At 37.2% G+C, this 26,067-nt stretch overlaps 1 protein-coding gene across 3 annotated transcripts in view; it reads left to right on the top strand.

The window, feature by feature from the left end:
• Nucleotides 1-26,067, top strand: part of tfec (transcription factor EC) — a 265,683-nt gene that overhangs the window by 188,943 nt on the left and 50,673 nt on the right. The window contains exon 1 of one of the 3 annotated variants that reach the window (XM_051923970.1): nt 6,513-6,690. The exons of 1 other annotated variant lie outside the window; for it this stretch is intronic. In XM_051923970.1, coding sequence (XP_051779930.1) covers nt 6,634-6,690 — 57 coding nt within the window. In that variant the 5' untranslated portion in view covers nt 6,513-6,633. Of the gene's footprint in view, nt 1-6,512; nt 6,691-25,302; nt 25,454-26,067 lie in introns of those variants that run through there. One more of the 3 variants, XM_051923981.1, reaches the window with a different exon arrangement.

Below are 26,067 nucleotides of genomic sequence, written 5' to 3'. Positions count from 1 at the left end.
TGAACATCCCAGTAAACCTGAAAACATTCTGCCACCACAAAGGTTATTAGATGCCACTGTAGAAGGTGCAGAGGATATTTTATCTGCTGTACAAGCAGCCACTTCAGATTAAGTTATCCCACATAATGTTCTTTTTGGCCTTAGTTGGTTAGAGGAAAAATTCTTTGTTGGACTTCTAATTTAATTATTTTTAGACATTCTGGTGTTGCTCAGAGAACTGAGCTTGTGAAGCATTACTTTTTGTGGGACAGCATGCAGCAGGACATTAAAGAATTATGTGTTGTTCTGCGAGGTCTGTAAATGAGCAAAACCTTACCCAGGGAATTTCTATAGATTTATTGTAACCTATCACTTAGTTGACCATGAGAGATGTTGTCTATGAACTTTATTATAAACCTTCCCTCATCACAGGGTTACATCACATCATTGGTCACAGTGGACCAATTTTTGTCCCACTTAAGAAATTATCATCTTCAAGAAAATAGTTAATATCTGTATTAAAGAATTTTTTTGACTTCATCACTTTTTAAGATCTACTGTATCATTTCAGATAGGGGACCTCAAATCATTTCTTGCCGCTGGCAACACTTTTGTTTTTAAAATAAAGATTCACTTGTTTTCAGGATATCATCTCGAGAATAATGGCCAGGCTCAGTGGATGAACATATATTTACAGAAGATATACAGTGGACTACTTTTCACTCTAATTAGAGTATAATTTTGCCATTGGCAGAATTTTTTTTAAGGAATGTGCTATATAAATTCCATCATCAAAATGTTGCGTGTTTGTATGGTTATGAACCATCTCTAGTTAACTTGACATCTGTAGGTTCTCAATTACTGAGTGCAAGGGATTATTTATCTAACTTAAGAAATAATTAGAGAATAATACAGAAGAAACTGCTAAGCAGTTTGAGAAACCCTCCAAAGGTTAGAATTAGGTAGAAGGAGTGGTTTACTCAATTCTGTCCAACATCACATAAACTATCTCTGAAATTCTTAGGGCCCTACACACATTTGAAACACATTAGTCCTGTCACGTACAACATGGTATTCTCTCCTAATTATAAGATCCAGCATTTGTCTGTATATTTCCCAGTTTAAACATATTCATTCTGTTCCCTACAAAAGAAGTTTTCCTCTACCTCCTTAGTACAGATGGGTTGCAAAAAAACAACTTGAAGCACTAAAACATTGTCAAAGTTCCAGGTGATATTTAGTGAACTAATGAAGCTATGACTCAAAAGACTGATCTATGATACATTATCATGATATTCATGCCCCAGAACTACTTCACTAGATTCATCTCCGACACCCTGGAAAAATGGATAGACATGTCCAGAATCCAAACCTTAGAGATGAGGCTTTATACAATTTAGTTTTATTAAGAATGTACTGTATATCTATTGGCGGCACGGTGGCGCAGTGGGTAGCGCTGCTGCCTCGCAGTTGGGAGACCTGGGGACCTGGGTCCTCCCTGCATGTAGTTTGCATGTTCTCCCCGTGTCTGCGTGGGTTTCCTCCGGGCGCTCCGGTTTCCTCTTACAGTCCAAAGATATGCAGGTTAGGTGGATTGGCAATTCTAAATTACCCCTAATGTGTGCTTGGTGTGTGGGTGTGTTTGTGTGTGTGTCCTGCGGTGGGTTGGCACCCTGCCCAGGATTGGTTCCTGCCTTGTGCCCTTTGTTGGCTGGGATTGGCTCCAGCAGACCCCCGTGACCCTGTGTTCGGATTCAGCGGGTTGGAAAATGGATGGATGGATGGATATCTATCTGTTGATTTTTGATGTTTTTCTACTTTTAAAGTTTTATTTGATTACTTTTATTCCACCATTTTTAATTGCAGCCATATTATTATATTCAATGGTGCTCAATTGCCATCATGTGACAGCCAAAAATTTCATTTTGTGATGTATTTAACTTCCGATTTTGAATTGTGACGGGAAAATTTGTCACACATTTTGCTATTTGAAAATCCAGGGTGTCAGGACTGTTAAAGGTGGTTTTGTATATTATTTTTGATTAATAATGGACGCTAAGATAGAAGCTTTATTATTTTTGTGCTAAATAGAGGCTAAGACCTCAATTTTTTATGACCTTTGATTCATTCTCATCACCTTTTTTTGTATTTTTTTCTGATACATTTTTTTGCCATGGCAGAATATTACTTATAATAACCAAAAAAACAAATATCCCCCCCAAAAAAAACGATGGTGGTACTGTTTGGTGTCAATATTTAGAATGGGCAAGTTTACCCTTAACTCTTTCTGGGCCAATTATTTTTTAACAGAACTAATGGTAAATTACTAGCCTAGGCTAGTATTGCAATTGCAAAAACTGCAATTAAGAAACTTCTACTTTTACTTCTTTGGTCATTATCACTTTCACATTGCGTCTGTTTGTTATGAACACAAAGGAATGACTCAGGCTTGTTCCAGACAAGAGCACTTGTGAGACCTTTAGTAACAATTAGGACTAGATTGGCAATTGTCTGTGATTTTTAATTTTAGTTAGCCTCTTGATCTGGTGTATTAAACTGTTGAGAATTCAACTGAACCAACCCCTGCTCAGTAAAAGACCAGGGGCCTCATGTATAACGCCGTGCGTAGAACTCACACTATAACATGGCGTAAGCACAAAAGCGGGAATGTGCGTACGCACAGAAAAATCCAGATGCAGGAATCTGTACGCACGCAAACTTTCACGTTCTTCCACTACATAAATCCCGATCAGCGTGAAAAGTAACGCAATTGCACGCGCCTTCTGTCCCGCCCCAACTCCTCCCAGAATTACGCCTCTTTGAATATGCAAATCAATATAAATAGCCTTCTGTGAAAAGACAATGGGAAAAGCACGGGGGAAAATATAAGAATTTCAGCGAATACCAAGTGGAGGCAAAGGAAAAACGTACTATTTGTTGGTTTAAACAGTGGTATAATCAACAAAAGAAAGTTGATCGAGTGACAGAGTGTCGGAGAAACTCGAAAGATCCAAGTTCACAAAGTCGCACAGTGCCCGAAATAAAAAAGAAATCACATATCAAAGTCGCCGTGAAAAGGCGAGTCATAGCCCGCCGTCTGAGTGTCATATGAAAGCTTATTAGGGTACAGACAAAACAAATAGGCACACAGTGGGGAAAAAAGCACGAAATGTCAACTTTAATCTCGAAATTTCCACTTTAATCACGTAGTTTATTTTGCCATTAAAGTAGAACATCATAAACTTCATCTTAAAATCGTTTATTTTACTAGTTTCTCAAGTAGCATGTTAAATGCTTTGTTCTGTATTTGATCTTCTATGTGCTCTATGTGTGTGAATCACTACGTGCTTCCGTTCTTTCTCTTTCTCCGACAGGACACAGAATCCATTACATTCGTGATATTACAGCTCTCTGAATAATTAAAATATTGAGATGTATACTTGATATCATTTTCATGATGATAGGAATGAAAGCATGTTATTAAACATGGGAACACGGTGGCACAGTGATTGTTCATATCTCATGCAAGAGTCTTGCTGCTACATGTGCGACCTTCGATTAAATAATTTATTACAGAAGTACTGTCTCTTTCAAATGTACTAACCTCCAATTCCTGTCCTAACTTTTCTTTCTCCAAATGCCCAATCGCCACACAATCAGCTCTGTAATAGACGTTAAGCCATCTGTAAGCTTAGAACGCCGATTCTTCAAAACTTTTAAGGAACATTGAAATATCTTCGTAGTACATGTTTAATTATTCTATCCGTCTATCTTTCCAGTGTCGCGTCAGCGCAAGAATACAACGCAATGCAGGAACAATCCCTGAACTAGCTAGCGCTGCGGCACCGTGTCCTCACATGTTTAATTATTAACAATACAGATTATTTAAATGAAGTTAAAGTTTTAGCTGTATAATATAATCAACATTTTTTGCTGCATTTCATCTTAAAAATGATATCATCATATGTAAATACACGCTTCATAAAGTGGCGCAGGTTGTGCAATATTATAACTGTAGTGCAAGTTTACAGTGAGGTAATTGTACTTATAAGTACAAACAGTTCTACAAGGAGCACTTGATGGACTGATTGAGTGCGTTTATAGTTCTTGGGATGAAACTTTTTCTAAACCGCGAAGTCCGCACAGGGAAGTCTCTGAAGCGTTTCGCCTTGGCTCAGGCAGCGTCTGCTTCATGCTGTGTACCGATAATTCTCTTTCTGATCAGCTGCTGCTGTGAGTCCCCACTCAGATACAAATATAAATACTCCGAGTGGTGCAGTGAGAGTAATATGGAAAAAGATGATCTGCTGTGGCAACACCTAACGGGAGCAGCTGAAAGAAGAAGAAGATGCAGTGAGAGTTACAACGCTAAAGCAGTTATGGTATTTGGAATACTATATGGCTATTTCCTGGACCATTATATTGCTGCAGGTTAATTACAATCAGATGCATTACACTAATAAACAATATGCAGTTAGTTTCAGTGTATTTATAAAGCCGCGTCAGGAATGTGGATCTAAGAAAGAAAGGGTGACCACACAGGAACAGTAGCACTGCTTTGACGCTGGGTGCCGCCAGTCTGCAAAACCGAGCGGAGAAATTGCGTACGCCAAGGTATGAGTTACCGTGGAAATGTGCGTGGCTTTATGCCAAGTTTAGGTTTTATACATCGCGATTTGAGCGTGGAAAGGTTCGTACGCAACATTTCTGTGCATACGCACCGTTTATACATGAGGCCCCAGCTCTGTTGATTTGTCCCTAAAATTTCTGCTTCAGCTAACTCTCTTTCGCTACAACAGTTTTGGCTTCATTTCAAATGACTGTAAACACTATAACCACTGCTTTGTTTGGTTGGAAGCACATTATCATCTCAGGATTTGAATTGCAGACAGAAAAAAACATTTTTCTGGCTAATTAGATATGAAGAATATTGTCCACTGCAGTGCATATTACTTGGTCATAAACTTTGTTGTTTGTTTAAAGAAAGTAACATAGAGAGAAACTGTAGGCCTCAGTTGTAAAGGGTAAAAGATGGAAAACTGTGCAAACACACAATGTTGTTCAGAAAAATGTCAGGTAATGTTTGTGCTGAAGGACGTTTTTTAAGTGGAATTTTTTTTTTTTTTACATATTTCTAGTTTATTTTCGACATATACTTGGACAGAGATGCCCACCATGTCATGAAAAATATCATTCAAAAATAATTGATTCTATATTCATAATGATCACTTGTGGTACTAGATGCTGTTTTCCATTCATTTCCCTCCCTACTTCAGATTAAATAATAGGCATTTCACAAATCCAACTTAGTAAAAATGGTTGATTCAGAAAACTGATTTAATAAAGATTATACAAGAGGAATAGGGTAGCTATTCTTAACTGTTATTTTATCTAATCTGTGATAATCAATACATTGCCTTTTCCCCACAAAGAAAAAAGCTGTCCCTATGGGACTATTAGAAGGTGCTATAAACCCATTCTCCAAACTTTCTTGAAAATATCTCTTCAGAATCTCACTATCAGGTTAAGACAAGGTCTGGGTTTTCTTTTTAGGAACAGGAGCATCAGGCAGTAGGTCAATCACACAATTATACTAATTGTGAGGAGATAGCTCTAAAGGCAGATCTTTGCTAAAACATTCTGATATTCTTGATATTTAGAAGGTAAAATGTTAATGTTTCTACACATGATTTAAAGTCTAAGACTTTATGTAGCCAGTTATGTTTACAAAATGTGCCCCATTAACAACTTCTTTATTACACCAATCAATATGAGAGTTATGTTTTCTCAACTACAGCATACTCAAAATAAAATGCAGAATTAAAGAGTTGAATACAAAAAAGGAAATAGACTCACAATGTATTATCCCAGTTTAAAGGGTAAGGATTGGTGAGACATATTCCAAAACCCCTACCTCAATGGGCTTCCCATTCACTGAGAGTACCCATGATAAGTATTGCAGCTGTAACGTTTTAATTTTTCATTAATGAAGAAGAAAGGAGCTTATAAAAATTTCTACAGACATACTGAAATCAACAACTGTTTATTACCACAAGTGGCAAAAGTAAATTCTTAAAGAAAGACTGATTGCCCAAAGCTAGACTCCCAATATTAAAAGATGGATTTGACATTCCACTGTATTTATACAGTATAAAACTCTTCATCTTATATGGTGTTTTTTGTTTTGAATGTATTAAAACATCTAAAATATATAATATTAATATATAGGAACACTGAGTATGAAAAGAAGTTTGGTTAAGGTTTTTGTTCTTTTACTGTAAATAGGAAAGTAAATACTTACAAAACACCTTAACTGCAGAAAGAAAGCCATGTTGGAAAGGCATTAATTATATCTTTCTATCCCACAACCTCTTTCTTTCTTTTTTTTTTTTGCTTCTTCACAAATAAAGTCAGGAAGTGTATTTCCTTGAAAGTTGCTGTGTCATTTCTTTAATTTCAAACAGAATTTCCAGCAAAAGTAAAGGAAGGACTATTCCCATCTTCCCCCACCCGCTTCCCCTTTCAAAGATTAGGCATGGATTTTTACTAATCAGTCTAACCACTGTTAAAAAATCATCTATTCTCACAAAAGCCTCTTCTCTGTTTTTATTTTTGTTGTTCGAGCCTATATCAGGATTTTTTTTCAACAGAACCATGAGTCAATGCTGTATTTTCAAAGTTATAGCTCTGACAGAAATCCAGTTATTGCCGGTAGGTAACACAGTAATTCTCTTTGCAATGTATTAATATGTGCTTTACAGGATCTATCCCCTCCAAGCGTCTCTCTAGATGTGTTTTGATACTTTTATATTGGGTGTAAATTGCTTTCTTAAAATGCAAGATCTGGCCTAAAGAATGTCCTAATTATTGCATGTTGAAGGGTTAATGAATAACTTAAATGGTTTTTAGTAAAGGATTCTTAGCAGCCTTACCTTACTGTTTTCAGACCTTGAATGTTTAAATGGTTAAATTCCATTTAGATTGATGAACAAATATATTTAGAATTTGAGTGTTTATGGCAGCAACACAATAATATGCAAGTGAGTGTGTGTGTATTTTTACTTTAAAAGACATGCCCAGCTATGCTGTTATTTAGTATGACAAAATTTTACTCCTTACATATTGCTTGAATGCTTTATGAATTTGGCATTTCAGAATCACTGCTAAAATCCTTTATGCATTTCAATTTTTTGTACAATGAAATAATGGAAGGAATCATTGTATTAAAGCGGTCTGACCATGATTTGGTGGAAAATGAAAATTTTGTGTTGCTGTTGTTAACTTAGTACTATTTAATAACATTTATTTCTAATTCAGATGTTAATAATCAGTATGAAATCCTTTACTCACCCTATACATCAACTGTGAGTGTATCTGTTCAATAAGTGTTAAAGAGACCATGGGAGCATACCACCCTACCCCACCACACCACAAGATAAAAGAATGTTGCTGAACTAGACAAGCAATATGAATTGATACTAATGGTTCAAGTCAATGACAATGGCTTGTCCAATGTAGAATTGGCCGGGCTTACATTTTATATTAACAGATATTTTCCAGCCTTCCATTTACTTTCAAATTAACTTAATTAAGATCAGGAATGTGGTAGCTGGAGCCTATCCCAGTTGCACTCGATAACAAGAAGAAGCCATTCCAGAAGCAGACAACAGTCCATTGCAAAGAACCTTCACTCATTTGGGGCCAATTCAGAGTCTCCAAGTCACCTAACCACATTTTTATGATGTATAGGGAAAACTACACTATTTGATGAAAAGCCCACTCACACAGGGAAAATTTGAAAACCCCAGAAGATAGTATCTAGGTGAGGATTGGAACCCAAGATTTTGTAGCTCTGAGTAGCATTTTCATTTAATGTGAGTGGGCTTTTTGGAGCATAATTTTTATTTTTTGTCTTAGAATGACAAATGACAAAGCCATCTCACATGGTAGATACCTGCTGTCATTATTGTGTATAGCTAAGCCTTGTGGGGAACAAAGACATTACATAGCTCATATGCATTTCCTTATAATTTATTGACACGTGTATTTATCCCCCTGACATATTAAAAAAAAACAGATTTTTAGTAATAATTAATAATAATTGCACCTTTATAGTCAGTGTTTTAATGATTTGTTGGAGGCATTTTACAAATATACACTTAATAATCATCATCATCCTAACAGTAATTAATTATATTTATATAGTGCTTTTCTAACCTACTTAAAGTACTTTAGTATATTACACACGGAAGCAGTCCCTGCTTACCATTTCTCTATTTTTACTCATACAATACATCATTCTCAAACAGATTTAATTAATGCCATCATTTGTCTTGTTATCCATATGATTCACTTATTCATCAAGTTTTTCAAATATGACACATATTCAGACTAGCATATGATGCTGTACTTTTAGGTTTTAAATACTTTTCATCCTGTTTTAAACAGGAATAAAGGAAAAACAATAAAGAAAAGACATGTCAGGCATGAAATGTTCTTGCAAGAAACTGAAATAATAGTGTTTAGCATTAAGATTACTGACTGTATTTTGATCTCTAATGTACATTGAAATGTTGACCTATCATGCCCCAATGGCTTATAGAGTTAACTATATATTAACTTAAAAAGATATATGATACGTAAAATAATACTTACAGAAAATTGAAAAAACTTCTCAGCACAAAAAGAAAAAACAAAACAGTGTGAAAGGTTTGGGTTACCAAAGGGTTGTAATGGACGTTTCCTTCAAAACAAGCACAACACCAGAGCCCCTTACTGTAGTTCAGTCCATAGAATGATAGGGACTTTCTGTTTAGGGATACGTTTATGCATATAGGGGTGTGGTCAGAGGCAGGATGCTCTTCATCCATGGCATTTGTCCTTGGGTGTTGGCACATGCAGATCAATAAGCTGCTTGGGTACCATTTTGCACAAACTTTACAGTACCCCAAATCATCATGCACTATTGCATGTGCAGATTCATAGCTAAAATCCAAATGTGCAGCAACAGTAAACAATCTAATCCATTGGTCTTCTCTGAGGAAGCTGTTCACCCTGTCGATGTGGACTTGTGTGTGCAATGTTGATGGTTGACCAGACTGAGCTTTGTCTGTAACATTTGTTCTTCCCATGTTAAACCTTTCTACCCATTTATAAATATTTTGTTTAATCCTGTTATCACTTCTGTACTGAGGCAGAATCCTTTGGTGAAATTCAGCAGGTTTCACTCCATCTGCCAAAAGAAATCTCTTTACAGCGCGTTTTTCAACTACAGTATGGTGCAATCCTGCAGTGGAGTGTCCATGTTAGTTTGACCTTGGCCTCAACTAGACTAATGGCAAAGCACTGTGCTGTGCGTATTCAGATTACCCATAAGTTATAACAAAGATGCTGCATTACATCAACTTCTATCTGATGAGTTTACTGCACAATTTTCAAATTGGCCTTTCCCCTTACCTTCTGATTTACCTTTGTGTGTGTATGTATATATGTATGAATAAAAAAAACGCAGACTTAAACTTCTTGATTTTATTATGGCTGTCCAGTTCCATTGTGCTCATTCATGTGTTTGCACTCCAATTTGAGCTTGTTTAGTCTGCTGATAGTGATGAGGCTCCACTGTGCTCTTTATCCTTATAGTAAGGCATTTTCAGTTGGGAAGCCACAGAGGAAGGTTTGTGCTAAATGAACTATCTTCAAAAATGTTTTCAAGTAAAATGACCTAGAGTTATTTCTGGTTAATGTCTGCATGAAATTTTTATATTTTTCTTCAGTCAGCATGGGACTTCTGTGGGTTTTCTGGATTCTTCCTACACTGCAAATATCTAAAAGCTTACTTGAGTGCTGGACTTGGTTTGGTGTTAATTAGCAGGTTTGTGTGAATGTGTATGTATATGATCTATAGTGGACTGAGAGGTAATCCATGGCAAGTTTTTGCCTTGGGCCCAGTATATCAGGATCCACCAACAGTAAATAAAGGATGAAGGCTAATATAAAAATTGTGGTTGATAAAACAACCAAGTTGTTTATTGTTATAAATTTGTATAGTTTCTCTGAAGTTGATACTTTTAATTTTTCAGGAGTTTGTTTAATATTATAAGTGTATTTCTAAACAACCCTCACCAAAATAGCATCTAAAAACAATTTAAAAAAATCAGAAATGAAAAAAAAAACACACTGATAATGCTTTGGATTTAAACTGCAATTTCATCTAAGTATCTCTGTATAAGCCTCCCTTCACTTGACACTTAGGATTTGAACCCATGCCCTGTCCTCTGCATAAAGAGCACTTTTTGTTTTAGATGTGAGAAATACATAACCTAACAGATCTGAACTCTGATTTGTGTCTGATGCTGCATGGATTGACTTTGTCTCCTCAGAATCTTGTAAAGCAGACATAGGTGCTGAGTGTGGGTGTGTGCTTAAGTGCTCTTTGCCGCTCCAGGCTCCAGCATATGCCCCTTTTAAAGATCAATTAAAATATGAGTTTTCTCTATCCCATAAACTCCTTGAACCTCTTAAATGTATTCAATCAAACATCCTATATTCAGTGTAATTTAAGTATTGACCTGGGAATGTTATTTGCAATTACTGTCAGCACAACATTTTATACTATATATCTAGTAGTGTACAGTAATCCCTCCTCCATCGTGGGGGTTGCGTTCCAGAGCCACCCGCGAAATAAGAAAATCCGCGAAGTAGAAACCATATGTTTATATGGTTATTTTTATATATTTTAAGCCCTTATAAACTCTCCCACACTATTATAAACATTTCACGCACAGTTATACAGCATAAACCCTTTGTATTCTCTTAGATATTAGGTAAGATTCGTTGAAATTATGTATGTAAACACAGTTTACATACAGTAAAACCTAAATATTATTTTAAAGATATCGAGCATCTCCGATATCAATACGTTACAGCCATTACAACAGACAGGCCACCAGCAATAAATATGTACAATACAAGAAAAATTGTATACAGTAAAATGTGTGTACAGCGACACTAAACTATGTACATGTAATAAGTACTGTACGTAAATAATTAATTATGGTTACTCACCAACAATGACACGACGACTTGTCCGATAACGATGAGTTTAATTTTACTGCACAACAAAGGATAGCGTTACAGCTCTTCTAAAGGAGCCTCTTCAGGCGACTGTTTAGCACCGCCGTTGTTCTTCTTCCATCACTCTTCAATCCAAATCCCTAAAGCAGATTCCATCTTATCTACTGCCTTATCACGTCCACTTGTAACTCGTTTTGCGCCCTGATTAAAGGACACTGCGGCCGTAGATCTTATATGCTTTTCCTTCTTTTTAAATAAAAAGAATCGTGGACTCATTGATGCTGTAATTGTGTCCTGCAGCGGTGTAGCTGTTCCCCTCCTTCAACATATCCAAAACTTTTACCTTTTCTGCAATCCTGAAGCATTAGCAGTAACGTGCATTAATTCTGAATGAGTGAAATTAGACTTCCTGGTTAATGCAGCACTCCGTTGCTGAGCCAATCAGCAGCACACAGGAACTTAACCGCGTGCTCTGATTGGGTAGCTTTTCAGCCATCCGCCAATAGCGTCCCTTGTTTGAATTCAAATGCGTCCCTTGTTTGAATTCAAATGGGCAAATCAACTGAGGAAGCACACGTACTGTAGACCGCAGACATCCGCGAAGCAGTGAAAAATCCGCGATATATATTCACATATGCTTACATTTAAAATCCGCGATGGAGTGAAGTCGCGAAAGACGAAGCGCGATATAGCGAGGGATCACTGTATATATATTGTGGAGATTCAGCCCGGACACAAACAGGCAGACACTGATAGTTCCAACACACACGTATTTATTTACATAAAAGTGTCCTCAATAAAGTCCCGCACAGCACACAGTGCCCCTGCACCAAACACCCTTAAAGTTCGGGCCTTCTAATGGACCTTCCTTTCTTCACCGCCTCTGTTCCTCTTTCCCGAGCTTTGTCCTCTTCCTCCCGAATCCGGCTACTGACTGGAGAAAGGTGGCCTCTTATATTCACCCGGATGTACTCCTGCTGCCCTCTGACAATCTTCCTGAGGCACTTCCTGGTGTAGCGGAAGTGCCACATGAGCACCCGGAAGCACTCCGGGTGTTCCTGGTATTCCTTCTGGCAGCACTGACATCCACGGGCCCCTACAGGGTTGAGCTTCCATGCTTAGTTCCCATGGCCCCCATATAAACCAGGGCGGCTGCCCTCTTGTGGTCCGGGGGAGGCACAGTCCCTCTCCCGGTCCTTCCAGAAGTCCCGGCTGGAAGACTCACACAATTCCCAGCCGACCGCCACATTATATATATATATATCTGGAGTAAAGGTCTGTGATACGGTTTGCATATTTGTAGCTAGAGATCCACAAAGGGAGAAAATGAGTTATGTATCTTAAAATAGTTTTTTATTCCTAAGCTTTTGACAACCTACCAGGTGTCATCATCAGAAGAAAATGATTAGACATACAGGAATCAAACAACAACAACATTTATTTATATAGCACATTTTCATACAAATAATGTAGCTCAAAGTGCTTTACATGATGAAGAAAAGAGAAAAAAAAGACAAAGTAAGAATTAAAATAAGACAACACTAATTAACATAGAATAAGAGTAAGGTCCGATGGCCAGGGTGGACAGAAAAAACAAAAAAAAACTCCAGATGGCTGGAGAAAAAAAAAAATCTGCAGGAGTTCCAGACCATGAGACTGCTCAGCCCCCTCTGGGCATTCTACCTAACATAAATGAACAGTCCTCTTTGTATTTATGGTTCTCATGGAAGGACTTGATGATGATGGTCATGTAGACTTCTGGCTTTTAATCCATCAATGTAGGAACATCATGGTGCTTTGATTAGGTGGTGGTCGCCACCACAAAAAATCAGAAAAAGAAACAGAAGAGAGAGTAGGGGTTAATATGGATTCTAGAGGCACCATGAATAGTTATAATAATTAATTGAAAATACAGAGCATCAGCATTAAACTAAAATGAAGTTATGAGAAAGCCATGTTAAAATAATGTGTTTTCAGCAGTTTTTTGAAGTGCTCCACTGAATTAGCCTGGTGAATTCCTATTGGCAGGCTATTCCAGGTTTTAGGTGCATAACAACAGAAGGCCGCCTCACCACTTCTTTTAAGTTTAGCTCTTGGAATTCTAAGCAGACATTCATTTGAGGATTTAAGGTTACGATTTGGAATATAAGGTGTCAGACATTTCGATATATAAGATGGAGCGAGATTATTTAAGGCTTTGTAAATAATAAACAGTATTTTAAAGTCAATTCTGAATGACACAGGTAACCAGTGTAGTGACATCACAACTGGAGAAATGTGCTCGGATTTACTTTTCCTAGTTAGGATTCTAGCAGCTGCATTCTGCACTAGATGCAAACGATTTACAGTATGTCTTTTTTGGGTAGTCCTGAGAGGAGTGCGTTACAGTAATCTAGTCGACTGAAAACAAAAGCGTGAACTAATTTCTCAGAATCTTTCAATGATATAAGAGGTCTAACTTTTGCTATGTTTCTTAAGTGAAAAAATGCTGTCCTAGTGATCTGATTAATATGCGAATTCAAATTCAGGTTACAGTCAACAGTTACCCCTAAATTCTTTACCTCCGTCTTAACTTTTAATCCTAATGCATCAAGTTTATTTCTAATAACCTCATTATATCCATTATTGCCAATCACTAAAATTTCTGTTTTCTCTTAATTTAGCTTGAGAAAATTACTATTCATCCAATTAGAAACACAAGTATGACATTGTGTTAGTGAAACAACAGAGTCGGGGTCGTCAGGCGCTATTGATAAATACAGCCGCGTGTCATCAGCATAGCTGTGGTAGCTCACGTTATGCCCCGAGATAATCTGACCTAACGGAAGCATGTAGATCGAAAAGAGCAGCGGACCCAGGATAGAGCCTTGTGGAACACCATATAGAATATCATGTGTCTTTGACTTGTAATAACCACAACTAACAAAGAATTTTCTACCTGCCAGGTAGAATTCAAACCAATTTAAGACACTGCCAGAGAGGCCCACCCATTGACTAAGGCGATTTCTAAGAATATTGTGATCAATGGTGTCAAATGCGGCACTCAGATCTAAGAGGATGAGAACAGATAAATGGCCTCTGTCTGCATTTACCCGCAAATCATTTACTACTTTAACAAATGCAGTTTCTGTACTGTGATTTGTTCTAAAACCCGACTGAAACTTATCAAGAATAGCATGTTTATTAAGGTAGTCATTTAGCTGCATAATGACTGTCTTCTCTAAAATTTTACTTAAGAAAGGCAGGTTAGAAATGGGTCTAAAATTTTAAAAAGCAGAGGGGTCAAGATTATTTTTCTTGAGTAGGGGTTTAACTGCAGCAGTCTTAAGACAGTCTGGGAAGACCCCCATATCTAATAATGAGTTTACTATGTCAAGAATACTATCAGTTAGTACGCCCGATACTTCTTTAAAAAATCTTGTTGGTATTGGGTCAAGGACGTGGGTGGAGGGTTTCAGTTGAGAAATTATTTTATGTAAATCAGGTAAATCTATCCTGGTGAAAGAATTTAATTTGTTTATAACGGAGTACGGAGGCTTAAGGGGATCCACAGTGTTGGGGAGATATACTATATTATTTCTAATATCATTAATTTTTTGATTGAAAAATACAGCAGTAGCCTCACAAGTTTCACACTGGAAGTATTTTGGAGGCATTCCTTTGAGTTACCTGGGTTTAGCAGACGATCAATCGTAGAGAATAAGATTCTGGGATTACTAGCATTGTTATTTATAATCTTAGAGAAATAGCAGCACCTCTCAAGACGGACTGTGTTATTGTATTGTTATTTTAACCTTCAATATCTCATAGTGGATAGTTAGTTTAGTTTTTCTCCATTTACACTCAGCTCTATGACATGTTCTTTTTAAATCAGACACTCTTTGGGTTTTCCATGGTATAACAATGCTCGAAGATTTTTTAACTGTCTTTTCATGTGCAACTATGTCAACAGCAGCTCTCACCTTAGTATTAAATTTTTCTACCTTACTATTTACATTATCCTCATTATTGTAGTCAGCACTATAAATGGACTGGTTGCTTAGAATGTTTGTAAATTTTAAAGCTGCTGATGAATCAAAGAAGAATTTTTTAACAATACGCTTCTCATTAATGGTTTCTATCAATATTTCTATATTAAATAGTAAAAGAAAATGGTCTGATAGACCAATATCAATGATCTGCTTTACATCAACTTTTAGTCCTTTGGTAATTACTAAGTCTAACGTATGACCTGCTTTATGTGTTGGCTGATTAATGAGCTGTCTCAAATCAAAAAAGAGTCCAAAGGCAATATATAGCTAATGACGGGTGGAGGTGGGGAATGACTAATAAGGTGGGGTTTGGAAGGTGTTGGTCACAAAGTCTTTATTATTTGGATGTTCTTCTTTTTAAGCCTGCATATGCTGGGTTCAAGTCCAAATGTCTGTTTCATTAGACAGCCATGATTCAGCCAGCTCACTGGCAGTGAAACTTACTTTCACAGCGTCCTAGTTAAACATGTGTCCAGTGGAACTTGCATGTGTGTAAATTAGAAATCGTGGGTCTTTTCTTCTGATAGCATTGCAATGTTCCTGTAAAAGTTGTGAGTATTTTTGATGTTTGTCCCATGTACACCACTGGGCATGCACTGCACGGAAGGCTGTAAACTAAGTTTCTTGTCTCTGTGGTTGATTTTGTGCCTTTGGCATTGAAAAGGACAGTAAGTAAAGTGTTTGCCGGTTTGTGTGCTATCTTGATTCAAGATCTGGACAGGATGTGTGCTGTACTTTGTGACACGCTACAGTGATAAGGGAGGGTGTGGTAAATGTGGTGAGGGAACAAGTTGGAGTTGACTGCTGAGATCTGTGGCGTCTCCCATATAGACATTGGTTAATAAATGTCTTGAGGTAGCTGTTTGATGTAAACAGACAAAAATGGTAACGTCTTTCATTCTTTTTTGTGTCCATTGTGTTACAAAGGATGTTATGGGTTACAATGGGTGTTAATATATATAAAATATATATACATACTCAGAGAGAGAGAGAGAGAGAGAGAGAATGATTACCTTTAGCTTTAATATGTTTCTACTATATAATAAAGCACTAAGGTCTGCCTGTCCAGTCCTCCTGAAAAATCCAGTTAGTCAGTTTGGCTTGGTGACATGACAGAATTGGAAGTGTGAGAGTGAAACTGAAGAAAAAGAGTAAAAGCATATGAGACATGCTGAAAGAGTGGCCTTCAAAAATGGCAAGTACAAATCCAGACAGAAGACAAGAAAAGGATCTTGAGAATAAATGACAGAGCCTGAGAAGCAGGCTTTACAGGAAAGCTCTCAAGAGACGGAGCATCAGTTAAGGGTTGTTCATACATGCAAATAGAGAAGAAAGAACACAGAAGGAATACATAGGGCAAGAGGTAGCAAATATTTTTTTATTTATTCTGTTATCTGTCTTTGACAGGTAATGTGGCTAGAAGTGAACAAACAGCTCCTTTGTATGCAATTATTCATTCCACTTCAGAGTTGCAGTGGGCCAGACCCTATCTTCGCAGCACTGGGTGCGAGCAGTGGCCATGGTTCAAGTCCATAACAGCGCAACATTCTGTATATGCACATGTTTCTGACCAATTATGGGTTCAGGTTATTTATTTTGCCAGCATAATTTGTATTCGGCTGGGTCACAAGTAGTGTTGATTGGCCAAAGCCTTTTCCACAGCCAGTGACCTTGTTCAGTGGAAATTCACTGTGTAGTTGGCTTAGACAAACATTTTTTTCCTAGTGCCCCAAACATCCAGCGTGACATCATAAAAGCCAGCATGACATCATATAGCTGTAGCAGACATTTGTAGAACTTTCACACATGCCTTCTGTAAGATTGCGGCCAATCTGCTTCAGTTTTCTTTATTCCGCATGCCTAAAAAAAAAAAATAATGAGATCTGCCACCAGATATATAACACAGATCAGATGGCAGTGCAGCACAGCATGGCTAATTTTTATGCATAATTAGCTATGTACCCAGCTACCTGTCAAAACAAACCTTAAAGGAGCCCTCCCCTCATCAGAAGACAGAAGAGACCCAGTGAAATAATAACACAATATTTTTTACTCTTTACAAGGTGTTTCTTTCTTTTTGATAGAAAAGTACAAAGCATCTGCACATACACATGAGAAAAAAAACCAAAACATTCCAGCTGCACCTGGAGCCACAATTACAAACAATGAAACAGCCAGTCAATGATCTGCATTTTATTAACTGATCGCTAGTTTGTGACCATTTGTTGTGTTTTGTTTGTGGTATTCATTCTGTCTACCTCTTATGTTGTTTGAGACACAGTGGTGCAGTGGTTAGCACTGCTGCCTCACAGCTCAGATCACATTTTTGTCCACAATAATTGATTGGGCACAGTTGGCAGATACTTCCATAGCCCTTGGGGACACTTAAATGACCATAAGCTTCATCATAATCTACTCAAAAGTAGTTCAGGTCTTCCTTCCCTATTGACCTCCATATATTTAGAAGAGTTTGGCAACATTCCCAAACATTTCTGTGGTTTTACCAATCTTGTGGCAAAACTCTGCAGGGCTCGCTCATCACTAGTCACAAGGTTTCAGTTCAGGGTTCCATTTCATGCAGCTTTAAGGGAAGGAGAAGCTTATATGTAATACAGTATGTATACACATATTAAAGTATCTGAAGTGAAACTAGGACTTGTAAACAAGTAAAGAATGAACACATTTGGCATACCCTACCACTCAGAAGGTATATCAGAGGAGAAACCAATAGTTGTTTTCCCAGGCAAAAAGTGTGTGGAAGAAAACTGGAAATGTTGCAAAGCTAGCTTCAAATTAGATTTCAAGAGCTGCATGTCAATGCAAAAGACATATGGCTTTTTCAGAACCCCTTTTATGACAATATTGAAGCTGTTGATTCAGTTTACCAGATGGAAAGGGCTGAACTACAAAACTGTGATGCTCTGAAAGATGCATTCAAATCATGCCCCATGACTGATATTTATGCTTCTCCCCTTTGAGGTTTACCCAAATCTAAAAAAACCTGCATTCAAAATGACAACCATTTTTGGAAGCAGCTATACCTGTGGGAAGACCTTTTCAAGAATGAAACATCTCAGGATCTCCAACCAGATTCAAATTTGCTGATGCACACTTGTATCACCTATTATGACTGGCAATGACAAACATGTTAGTTAAAACTCCTTATTTTAAGTAATACTTTATTTAGTCTTGAATTATTTAATTTAAATAATAAACATATATACTATAGCAAAATCATGGAAATGCTATGGAAATTCGTCAAACTCAACAAAATGTATTAAAATCAATGGAGAAGAAGAAGCTAGTTTTGAGTGGATTATAATGGTACAATGTTTTTTTAGTTTTCCCAAAGGGCTTGGGAAATATCTATCAACTATGCTGAATCAATTACTGTGGCCAAATAGGATATCTGAGCTTTGAGATAGCATTGCTAACTACTGCACCACTGTGCCTCAAACAACAAAAAGACACAGACTGAACGATAATCATAATTAAAATATAGCAAAGGGCCACAAACTAGCAATATGTGAAAATTAAAATTAACTAAAATAAGTAAATACAAATGTATATATATTTTTACTTATAATATACAGTATATATCTATATGTCTGAATCTCAATCTGATTATTTCGGTGGTCACCTACCAGGTAACGCTTGTGGTTAGTCAACCATTCGGCAAATATCCTCTACATCCTCTGAGTTGCGAGATGTTTCGCTTGAAAGTTTGTGAACCCTTTAGAATTTTATAAATTTCTGCATAAATATGACCTAAAACATCATCAGATTTTCACTCAAGTCCTAAAAGTAGATAAAGAAAAACCAGTTAAACAAATGAGACAAAAATATTATACTTGGTCATTTATTTATTAAGGAAAATGATCGAATATTACATATTTGTGAGTGGCAAAAGTATGTGAACCTCTAGGATTAGCCGTTAGTTTGAAGGTGAAATTCGAGTCCGGTGTTTTCAATCAATGGGATGACAATCAGGTGTGAGTGGGCACCCTGTGTTATTTAAAGAACAGGGATCTATCAAAGTCTGCTCTTCACAACACATGTTTGTGGAAGTGTATCATGGCACGAACAAAGGAGATTTCTGAGGACCTCAGAAAAAGAGTTGTTGATGCTCATCAGGCTGGAAAAGGTTACAAAACCATCTCTAAAGAGTTTGGACTCCACCAATCCACAGTCAGACAGATTGTGTACAAATGGAGGAAATTCAAGATTATTGTTATCCTCCCCAGGAGTGGTCAACCAACAAAGATCACTCCAAGAGCAAAGCGTGTAATAGTTGGCGAGGTCACAAAAGACCCCAGGGTAACTTCTAAGCAACTGAAGGCCTCTCTCACATTGGCTAATGTTCATGTTCATGAGTCCACCATCAGGAGAATACTGAACAACAATGGTGTGTATGGCAGGGTTGCAAGGAGAAAGCCACTGCTCTCCAAAAAAACATTGCTGCTCATCTGCAGTTTGCTAAAGATCACGTGGACAAACCAGAAGGCTATTGGAAGAATGTTTTGTGGACGGATGAGACCAAAATAGAACTTTTTGGTTTAAATGAAAAGTGTTATGTTTGAAAATTTAGAATGCTAAGATAAATACTTGATATCATTTTCATGATGAAATTCATTAAAGCAGGTATTACACATGCACGGTAGTGCTGCTTCCTCGCAGTAAGGGGTCCCCAGGTGTACGTTCAGTGTAGAGAACTTTATGGCAGGTGTGACGAGGCACCAAAAACTGGATGTATGAATGGGTATTGCATAAGTTTAACTTAAATATTGTGTAAATGTTGGGTTCGTGATCTGGTGGTCGGAGACACGAACACAGAATTCAATAGATGTTCTTCTGAGTGGGCTTTCTTTATTGCATGCATGCTGTCTGTCTGACATACCAAACCCCCCAGTTCCTATCCTTCCTTTTTCTTTCTCCACATAACTAATAACCACACGATAAACGTCTTTGTGAAATTAAAACTAGTTATAAATTTAGTCCACGGAGTGTCCAGAACTTTAAAAAAATCTTCATTATACATGTTTAATTATGCCATCCATTCAGGGTTGCACCCATCCCAGCAAGCATTGTGTGTGAGGCAGGAGCAAATTCTGAATGGGGTGCCAGCACATCGCTGGGTGAATACGAGCAACACATACACTAGTAGGGTCAATATAGCATAACAAAACCCCACATCCTACATGGCTTTGAAAGGAAACTGAAGCACGCTGAGCAAACCCACTAGAAAAACATGCAAATTCAAGGCAGGGAACACCCGAGACACCCTTGCTGTGAGGCAGCAGTGCAACCTCCACACCACCGTGCCCCCACATGATTAATACATGCTTTAATGCATTTCATCATGAAAATGATATCAAGTATTTATCTTTAGCATTCTAAATGTTCAGGGAGCAGGAATATCATGAAATTAATGTATTCTGTGTGGTGATTGCTGCCTGTGCCTCCTCTTAGTGCAAGAGGAAGTCAGTTTAAGAAGCACGTAGCGATTAACATGGCTCGGGGAACACTTAACACAAAGCATTTAATGTCCTACGTAACTTATGACAGGGTTTGAGAAAATCTAGTAAATTAAATATTCATTTTAAGATGAAGTTTAGTTTACAATGTTCTACTTTAGGGCGGCACAGTGGTAGCGCTGCTGTATCGCAGTTAGGAGACCTGGGTTCACTTCCCTGGTCCTCCCTGCGTGAAGTTTGCATGTTCTCCCCGTGTCTGCATGGGCTTCCTCTGGGTGCTCCGGTTTCCACTCACAGTCCAAAGACATGCAGGGTAGGTGGATTGGCGATTCTAAATTGTCCCTAGTGTGTGCTTGGTTTGTGGGTGTGTTTGTGGGTGTCCTGTGGTGGGTTGGCACCCTGCCCAGGATTAGTTCCTGCCTTGTGCCCTGTGTTGGCTGGGATTGGCTCCAACAGACCCCCATGACCCTGTGTTTGGATTCAGCGGGTTGGAAAATGGATGGATGGATGTTCTACATTAATGACAAATTACGAGAATAAAGTCAACATGTCGACTTTAATCTCGACATAAACGGTGAGAATAAAGTAGAAATGTCGAGAATAAAATCAACATGTCATCACACTATTACACAGTACCCAGGTACATTACACAGTATTGAAAAAAAATAAAACAAGTACAACTTGGCTTACAGTATTATCTAGTAGTATAGAAACAGTATTCACACATTTGAACATAATGGTGCACATCCGACCTTTTAAAACCAAAGTATCACCAGACAACAAAAATGGCTCCTTTTTTCGGCAAAAGTTCTTCTATGTCATCATGTTCAAATTTATTGTCTGCTACAGCTTCAGTTTCAGAATGTTCTCTGTCCATTTTCACAGTTCAATACCTCCACTAACGCATGTACTCCGTTGCATGTGTGTTTAGCGCTGCAACAGTGAAAAAGGTCCCCCCTTAAACAGTTTCCCGCTGCGCCACGTTCCAAATGTTGTTTAGGCTATTTAAACTGGTGTTGCAGTATAAGAACAATACATATCATAACAAAAATTAAAAACATTTTTTGGTATGAACCGGTATACCACCCAGCACTAGTGTGTATGTATATAAAGTGTGGATTTTCATAGTCTTTATTGCTCGTCTTTAGCCAGCTGTTTAGAAATTAATTTATTTATGTATAAGGTGCATCTATTGTACTTCACGCAGTAAATCAGAGACAGCGCTGATATTTAACATAAGAATCTTTTGGACCAACAACTGCATTTTAATAGATACTTAAAATAAGTGTGGGTTTTTCACTTTCCCAGTTATATTTTTAATACAGTAATCCCTCGCTATATCGCGCTTCGCCTTTCGCGGCTTCACTCCATCGCGGATTTTATATGTAAGCATATTTAAATATATATCGCGGATTTTTCGCTGCTTCGCGGGTTTCTGCGGACAATGAGTCTTTTAATTTCTGGTACATGCTTCCTCAGTTGGTTTGCCCAGTTGATTTCATACAAGGGACGCTATTGGCAGATGGCTGAGAAGCTACCCAGCTTACTTTTCTCTTCTTCTTGCGCTGACTTTCTCTGATCCTGACGTAGGGGGATTGAGCAGGGGGGCTGTTCGCACACCTAGACGATACGGACGCTCGTCTAAAAATGCTGAAAGATTATCTTCACGTTGCTATCTTTTGTGCAGCTGCTTCCTGAAATGATATGCTGCACGGAGCTTCGCATACTTAAAAGCTTGAAGGGCACGTATTGATTTTTGTTTGTCTCTCTCTCTCTCCCTGCTCCTGACGGAGGGGGTGTGAGCTGCCGCCTTCAACAGCTTTGTGCCGTGGTGCTTCGCATACTTAAAAGCAAAACAGCCCTATTGATCTGTTTGCTTTTCTCTCTATCTATGTGACAGTCACTGCTCCTGACAAGCACTCCTTTGAAGAAGAAGATATGTTTGCATTCTTTTAATTGTGAGACAGAACTGTCATCTCTGTCTTGTCATGGAGCACAGTTTAAACTTTTGAAAAAGAGACAAATGTTTGTTTGCAGTGTTTGAATAAAGTTCATGTCTCTCTACAACCACCTGTGTTTCTGCGCAAATCTGTGACCCAAACATGACAATATAAAAATAACCATATAAACATATGGTTTCTACTTCGTGGATTTTCTTATTTCGCGGGTGGCTCTGGAACGCAACCCCCGCGATGGGGGAGGGATTACTGTATACAATATATAACTAAATTCATGACTACAGCAGCAAAGTACAATGATACAGAAAAGTGAAAAAAATAAATTCATGTAATAGGTTTCTGACTACTAAGGGTCTCAATAGTTATGTGATATTACTAATTAATTAATTAAATTATTTATTTATCTATTTACTGTTTTATCTTTGATGCTATTGAGCACCATTTGCTTCCATGTTGTGGTGTATCATTAGGAGAAGTGTCTATATGTATGTGTTCCTGGTGCAATAAGTGTGTGTGGTTATTTGCAAGTGATGTCATGGCAACCATCTTTATAATGCTTAGTCTTGTATCCTATGGTGTTTTAATTAAAGAATATTGTAAGTTGGAAAAAAAGAGTTTCCTAGGTTGCATCCATGCATTTCATCTGCATATAGATTGTCTCTGATTTTATGTTGCCTTAGGTAGTATAACTATAAAGATGGCCAATAGAAATGTGAAATGTGACTACCAAAAATGCTTTATTACAGTATGGTACAAGTATAGTACTCAATGCAAACATTTACACACGTACACATAAGAGCTTTCACATTAACATTTCAAATTGTATCTCAATGTAGTCTAAAGTGCTTATATTAGTTGGAAGCGAAAGGAAGAAGAAAGACAAAAATTTGCTTTATAATGTACAATACAGTGATTTGAGTTGAAAAGCAGGGAGTGTATCTGGAGATCACATGACACAGAGTAACACACAACAAATACTATATTTTTAACTTCTATGCAAAGCAAGACATTTATTTATACCGCACAAAATGGCTTAAATTTCCATTTAATCAGTGGCAGTCATTAAACCAAGACCAATCACCCTGTGTCACTGCACATTAATTTATGCAGTCTGCTCTCTCTGTGCAGTATGCTTTTGGCACTTTCTATAACTGCATTAACCAGCATTTATAAACTGTATAATGATTGGAAACACCCACTAGAGTTTGCACCTGGGCTGAAAATGATAGGTACTCCTAGCTCAGAATTTAGTGACCAAGAGAGACAGTGCTAAACAAGAATTGTTGTTGCTTACATTCCTGCAAACATTCCACCCAGTAAATTATAAAGGATAAGTCTGAATATATGCCAAGGACTTCTACTGTCTGTTAATATTTTTTTTTCATTACAATGACCAGAGGCTGACATTATACTGAAATTACATTTTAAAGTAGAATATGCAGACAGTGTGTGAACATTAGATGGCCAAAAACATTATACCTCTTGCACAGCCAGTGGAGAGTAGAAGAGGGTAATATGAGCTTTATGCACTGCCCCCTAATAAACATGAATTACACAGCATGTGGTAGTCAAGGGTTGACATTTAGAACAGGAGGAACTCTAGCAAGCTTGTGGTTTGTAGAAAACTGAACCCGACTCAATGTGTTTGAATGAGATTACATCTGACTTGTTTCAGTAAAAGAAATACTGTTAGTCTTTTTGTTGTAGACTTTTGTCACATTTGCTGTTAAGCAATTTACGTCAGGGAGGACAAGGAGAGTGACCAGGGACATTTCATTTGAGAAGGTTGTATTTATTATTTATCCATATATCTTGCTTAATACAAATTTAAAACAGCATCGACAGAAAGGCAGCAACCAACATTAAAAAAGGAGCATTGTTTACATTTTACAATTGGAGCACAGGCTGCCTAACTTGGGTCAAACAGTGAGTTAAAGTAGGGTAATTTATTAATGATCCTGGGATTTAAAATTCAGGTTTTAGTTGTTACACAACAGTTAGTTCATTATATGGTCATAACTTTATATAAATGTTACCAAACTTAAATTTACAAAAAAGAGAAACATAAAAGACCAATCTGGAGGTAATAGTAAATATTGTGTAATTTCCTATCCTTACCTGATAATAATAATTAAAGGAAACATAGCTGCAGAAGCTGCAGCATTTTTAATTCATTATGAATGAATGAATGAATGAATGAATGAATGAAAAGTTTTCCATTTAAACAAATCATCTAACAAATATAAGTTGTGCTTTAGGTTCCAGGGCCAACACTAAGAAACTCGTGTGTGCAGAAGGCTTCAAACTCAGTTATATTTTTATCAATCCCACTTATTCAAATATATGATCACTGGATGCAAGAGTAAGAGGCTCAAAGCAGGGACAATTTCTGGACACAGCACTCTAATGCTGGGTTAATTCAGCATCATCAGTTAACATGCATTACTTGTTTCAAAATTTAAGCACCTTGAGGAAAATGGTGTGGAGACAGGGAAAATGTGCTAACTCTAATCTGACAGTCACCAGTTTGGAATTTGAAAGCAGGATTCTGGAGTTACAACACCACTGTGCCACTCCAGATGAAATAAACATAAACAAAACATAAACAAAATTTAGGTAATGACTGTGTTTAAAAAAATTAGCATGGCTAAAGTAAAAAAAAAAAAGAGATGGAATTAAATAATGTGGCTATAAAAATGTGAAAAACGGCAATCCCTGTGTTTCATAACTCTACAATTTTTTTTGAAGTGAAACTGCAGCTAAAGTCATTTCGAAATATGCTAAAGCAATAGTTTCCTAGCTAGCTGCTGCTATATGGATATCTCTCTTTTCTGTTATTCATTTCTAATGACTTTAAAATAACTTTATGGATCTGAAAAACTATAGCACATCAAGAAGAAATTCTAATGAAAACAGAATAAATTGATTTTCTTATAAGGTATTACTTAACTGCTTATTCTATGTTTATTGTAGGGTAGTATATCACTGTACATTCTATTTCATTACAAGCCTGTTTGTAACATAGTTATTTATAGGTTGGATGAGTTTAATTTGATGCATTTTTTATTTTTGCAATGTGAATTTTTTAATATGGGTGACTATATGCCTATTCTAACAGAGGTTAAAAAGGTCTTTTATAAATAGAATATGTGCTTCAGGGTCTAGTACAAGTTCAGGAATGTGAAACAACTGTTCACAGAAGGTACTGTTTACATGTTATCTAAGGCGCCTTTATCATGAAACAGTAACAAGGAAAAAAATGCTTTAAAGTATCCCAAATGATCATTAACTATTAACTGAATGACAAGCATAGCTTTAGAAAAGGTCACAGAAGAAAGTAAAATAATGCAGTTTATGACAAAAAGAGACCTTTATTTGCCCTTACAGTGTTATTTAGACTGAACAATCTGAACAGGGTACTATGTAAATGGATATATTTCAGACAATGGACTTTTTGTTTGCTTGCTTTACAAATTCATTAACGATGCTTACCAGACTCAAAAATGCTCTAGTATTATTTGCAAAAATTAACCAGTTAGAGATTGTAAGATC

Source organism: Erpetoichthys calabaricus, chromosome 1, assembly GCF_900747795.2.
Source record: "Erpetoichthys calabaricus chromosome 1, fErpCal1.3, whole genome shotgun sequence".
NCBI classification, from domain to species: domain Eukaryota; kingdom Metazoa; phylum Chordata; class Cladistia; order Polypteriformes; family Polypteridae; genus Erpetoichthys; species Erpetoichthys calabaricus.
Note: the sequence above shows the minus strand (reverse complement) of the source record. Positions and strands in the feature narration are given on the sequence as shown.